The sequence below is a fragment of the Buceros rhinoceros genome, unplaced genomic scaffold (assembly GCF_000710305.1).
Source record: "Buceros rhinoceros silvestris isolate BGI_N320 unplaced genomic scaffold, ASM71030v1 scaffold38983, whole genome shotgun sequence".
In the NCBI taxonomy this organism is placed as follows: Eukaryota; Metazoa; Chordata; class Aves; order Bucerotiformes; family Bucerotidae; genus Buceros; species Buceros rhinoceros.
Window position 1 is genome coordinate 10,560 of NW_010404893.1, and position 5,322 is coordinate 15,881.

General features: G+C 44.3%; 1 protein-coding gene across 1 annotated transcript in view; it reads left to right on the forward strand.

Moving 5' to 3' along the window:
• RBM44 (RNA binding motif protein 44) overlaps window positions 1–5,261 on the forward strand; it is a gene marked incomplete at its 3' end in the record, with an annotated part of 12,983 nt that extends 7,722 nt beyond the window's left edge. Inside the window, exons 11-13 of the mRNA XM_010133535.1 lie at window positions 217–362; window positions 484–609; window positions 5,104–5,261. Of these exons, the coding sequence (XP_010131837.1) occupies window positions 217–362; window positions 484–609; window positions 5,104–5,261 (430 nt within the window). The remainder of the gene's footprint in view (window positions 1–216; window positions 363–483; window positions 610–5,103) is intronic.
• Between the last annotated feature and the right edge of the window lie 61 nt (window positions 5,262–5,322).

The following is a 5,322-nucleotide window of genomic DNA, read 5'->3' on the forward strand; positions in this document are numbered from 1 at the left end:
ATGTCAGTTACACAGAAATGCTTGATCAGTTTTGTTTCTGATGTACAGATTGGCTAACTGTAACTAGATGTATTAGAATAACTTCTAATCTGAACCTGTGTATGTTATTTTCTTCCTTTTTCCATAGCAGGAGTATTTATTTAGTAGTAAAGATACATTGTATTACTTGTACGACACCTAACCCGTTCACTTTTTGCTTATTTTATGCAATTCTAGGATACCGGAGAAAATCTTCTAAAGGAAACATCTGTTACTCTCTCCACTAAGTCACATGATACCTTTATTTCTTCTAATATATTGAACTTGAGCAGCTTTGCCAAATTAATGAAGAAACTTCAAGAAATTCATCCAGAGACTAGCAAGTAAGAGTGTTTGGAGTTTGTTTCTGCCCTGATCTGTAATGGATCCAATATCCGTGGTAACTGGGTACTAAATGTATTGCATAAAATGTGATATGAACAGTTATGTCTTTTATTCATACAGAGACAAAATTGTGGATGCTCTGGTGGAGGTGAGGAAAAACAACGGTGGTATCCTATGTGGTTTGTCCCTCAGTGCTATCATGGAAAGTGTCTCCAAGATTCTGCAGAAATCGACTTCCAGTTGTGGGTGGGAGAAGCAATGTAAATAAGTGAGTATTCCAGCCTACAGAACTGCTTTGGGATAAACCCCCTTGGACTGGTGTAGCTGTACAGCTTGACCAGATCAGTAACTCCCTGTAAAGCTCTGCACCTGTGTGGATCCACTGAAGCAATGCTGGCTAAGGGTTGTGAGCTGCTTTGCAGGACAACTGTAAACAGATTAGCTCACCAGCTCTGGGCACTCTGTACGACTCCACATGCTGGGAAGTTTATTACGGAAACTGTGTTATTGATGAACTTAGCGGGAAATGTCATCCTACATATTCTGGACAAAGGTGACACCTAATGGCCAATCCTTGTGTAGCACTTCATAAAGACATCCCAGCATAGGCTCTCCTTTGGGTTAAAAAGGGATCATTTCTGTCTATGTGTGAGGTTCAGTTCTGGACTAGAAGTCTAACAGAGTAAGATTGTCGGTCTTTTTTAGTTTTCTCATCTTAAGGACGTCTTGCATGATGAAACAGCACTGGGTGCTGCAGGAAGCTGCTGCAAGCACAGCCCAGAGTTCCAGGAGCGTGTATAAACAATGTCCCGCAGGAGACATCCTTGAGCTGGTGCTTGTTTCAGTCTCCTGCTTGGTCCCTGTGCTGTCCGGCGTGTTCATAGCAATGCTCCAACTTCGCTTTGGCCCACAAATGCAATCTGTGTGATATTTATTCTTCTGTAGTGTTTTGTACTGAAACAGCACCAAATTCTTACTGCTCTGGTTTTGGTCTCAAAGCTCCTGATTCAGGTGTGGCAAGGAATCTGGTTTGAATTGGTACCACCTCTTCTAAGATGAGTAGTATTTATGCCAATAGTTTTACATATCTGGGTACTGTTCCCAGGCACTGAATGTTGTTCATCAGACTAAATTCTCCTAGTCAGTGCCCATGCACGTGTGGCTGCAGCACATGAGTAAACTGTAACACAGCTGTAACCTGAACAGAACAGCTGTGCGTGGCATCCTAGAACCGTGACAGGAGTAGAGTGATTCTGCCAGGTAAGATGAAGCAGAAGCCTGGGCTAGAAAAGCTTCCCCAGATGCACTAAATATACAAATAGATGCTTAGAGGCCGTTCGTCTCAGTCCTTGTTCTGGAAAGTAATATCAGTGACCAGAAAAGTCTGTCAGAAAGACTGACTGCAGGTTGCGTTAAATACAGAGAGATGGGGGATAGAGTTTGACACGGAGCGTAAGATTACACCTCCCATAGTGATGAAGGGCGTGAAAGAATCTCAACCAAGATGGATGTTTGGCTGAGTTCCTTATGAAAGGATTAATGTAACAGAAGTTCGTTAGTTTGGCATTTGATTGCTTTTACAGCTGCCTCAACGAATCAAAATTTAAAAAGAAAAGTCTTTGTATTAATCTACTGACTGACTTCTGCAGGACTGCAGATAAGGACATAAACTCACCAAAAAAACCCAGAACATCTTACACCTGAAAGGATCTTCAGTTAGCAAGGTTTTAACAGCCTCAAATGTGGTGTGCTTCCCTTGTCAAGGGATTTTTAAATTCTTTTTCATGGATGTGGGGCCTTTACAGTCATAATTGTTCCTATGATGGTGGGGTTTTTTCTGTTGCTTTGCAAAGGAGGTGATGACCTATAAGTGTTTTTACTTTCATCATGAGGGAGCTGTGATGAAGGTCATTAGTGAATAATGGGGAAAAAGAATTCTCCTCTTCTCTTAGTAAGAAACATGTAGTAGATTTAAGACAATTCAGCTCAGAACTCATCTGCACTAATTCTGGTATGTGCATAGCTTCAGACTGTCCTGAATGGTAAGTGTCCACCAAGAAGTACCAGCTCGGAGCCTTGAAGTTGATAAAACATCCAGGGTTGTCCAGATAACTCTTTCAGGTCAGGCTATCTACCTGATGTAGCATTTAATGTGCAGCAACTTTGAAGTTGTGCTTTTTTGAAGTAAAGCACAATATAATCTTGCTTTTTTCTTTAGCTGACTTGGCCTGGAGTTGGATGTCTGAATGTTTAAAGATCTTGTGTATTTGCTGATTTTAGGGTTTGGACCGAAAAATCCATTTATTCCCGTCGTGTTTACCTGAACAGCACACTTCACCTTGTTCACTTTTCGAAACCTTATGGTAGGCAGCAGTTCCCAGGAACCGTGATGCTGTGAAAGTTACTCAGAGTGGCGTTACAAGTGGCTGTTTCCCTCTGTTTTGCCAATTCCAAATGTCCACGCTTGGAAGCTTTCTGTGGAATTCATGAGCTGCATAGTGAAAGTTTATAAAGAGAAGAAACTTCAAAAGCCAGTGGAGAGGGGTCTTACCAAAGCATAACTAAAGCAGTGCTTAGAGAAACGTAAAGAAATGCATTGAGTCTAAATGATGATTTGATAACTTAATTTTTAATTAATTGGAGTCATAAAAAACTGGCTACCAGGTATGATTTCTGGCACAAAGATGGTATATTTTACTTTATTGTAATAATTTCTTTCATGTGGTTCCTGAAGCTGTGAAACCTCACTCTGCTATGCACTGCAGAAAAGCTATTGTTGCTTCCAGTGTTTTTTGGGGGTATTAAGACTGCTGATGTTCCTTTTATTTCAGTTTGTGTGTGTACAAGCAAAATTCACCTGCTGCTTTTTTTGTGTGTGAGGGGTTTTTTTTCCCCCTTTTTAAGTAGGTGGCTTTCTGATTCAGAAGACTCGACCATCTCCCTTTGGAAGATTTTCTCAAGTTCTGTGCTCCAGCTTGTTCTGGGATTGTGCTGTATTTCTTGTTCAATTTATTTCGGCAAGTGTTAATGAAAGCTCTTGTAGCATCACTGTCTGACGTGCAGTCTTAGCCAAGAGAATGTACCCTGAAGGTTAGTTTGGGGGGGGTTCTGTTTAAGCAGATATTAAATTATTCTTCCCAGTTGTCATGCTCCCCGTAGCTGGTTCAAGCCTTTCAGCAGTTTCTCTAAGGTAGAAAGAACACGCTTCAGTGAAGCGAGACTTCTCTAATGCCAGCAGGGCTTTTCTAGGCTGAAGTCCCCAACCCCCAGTTCTTGCGTGACACTTGTATTTTAGGCATGGCGGTAGCTGCTAAGTTGTTAATAAATAGCCAACACACTTGTCCTTTCCAGATAATCTGATTCTGAATAGTCTGTACAAATTCCATGTACCCTTTGAATACCAGGGAGGCGCAGGGTAGGGCTTTGTTTTAGAAAACCAGGCTCGGGAGCTGGCAGCGCTGGTGGACGCAGTTACATAATGCCGAGCTGCAGCCGAGTCCTCTTTTGTCCACGCTGACTTGGAAGCGTGTTGCAGACTGCAGAGCACTGATAGGGCCAAACATCCCCTTCAGGATGAAGCCTCCATTTTATTTTTGGTTTTTTTCAGAACATGGCATTTTGTTGTCTTGCATTCCACTTCTGTTGCTGCAAGCAGAGGATGGGCTTCTATTTATTTATTTATTTTTATTTTATTTTTAGATTTTGAGTCCCCTGGCCTGGTACAGGGTGAAGCAGAGAACACCCTCCCTGAGACTTTCAGTTTGGGTTGGTACAGGGAGAGAAGGAAAACTGGGAGTATCCAGTCTTTCATTACTGCACAGATGAGGTCTAATTTTTAAATCCTCTTCTGCTAAACAAAAGAAAGGCAGCTTAGGTGTATGTGTCCGGTCAGGGGGTGAGGAGAATGATCCTTGATTGACGTGGACAGGCTCCCACTGGGATATTTCACGACAAGTCAGTACGTCACTGTTGTCCAGCTTCGTTGTACGTTGTTCTCAATCCCAGCTGCATTTGCTGCTGAAAATAGCAGCCTTGCCTACCTGTGAATAAAAGTTCAGATTTCTTCTTCAAAACATTGTGTGGATGTTTTGCTGTTCACAGATCGCGGCAGTTCCCTCCCCTCTTAACGGAACCACTACGGGTTACATGATCAGAGCCCCAGCCTTGTCTTTGACAGCCAGTACCATAAACCTGGTCCCCAAGCTGCAGGTGAGGCCTTGCCGTAGGTTTCTTCTCTCTTCCTATCAAGATGAAAGCAGCCATAGGCTTTTTCCTACCGCATTATGAATAGCAAATGCTGCCCCTTGTGTTCCCCAGACTTGACTCTGTAACTGGATGGGTGTGATTAATAGTTTAGGATGGAACTGGCTCTCTGGCATGCAGGCTGTTCTGCTGGGAATGCAGGAACAGGTGTGATGCGGAACACTCCATTAGCACACCATGCTGGTCATTCAGGCCCTCTTGTTCCTTCCTCCTCTCTTCGGAAGGAGAGCTTGCTTCAGATGTGAGGGCTGATTTGTGGAGCAGTGACCTGCCTGCACCTGGAGCCCTCTCCCACGGGATGATGCGTTCCCAAAGGCACGTTCCAATCCTGAACGTGCTCCTGAAGGGCCCAGGCGGGCACTCATGTCCTCAGGCAAGACAAAAAACTTCAGATACCGGCTGTAGGTGGAGCTATACCAGCTCCGGAACGGCTTTCCACTCGGGAATACCCCACAAAACATTTCTTTTCCTCCTAAGATTGCATTACATCCTCTATGGTGATAGTCATACGTCCCGGGGAGCGGAGCGGAGCTGCGACGGGCTCGGAGGGAGGATCCCGCCGCCCAGGCGAGCTGGCTGTGAGGCGGCGGCGGCGATGGCCCTGCTCCCGCGGCGATTCCTCTGCTTCGTGCTGGGTAAGTCCGCCGACCCACGGGAGCAAACTTCCCTCGTCCTGCCCAGCACCAGCACCCGCAC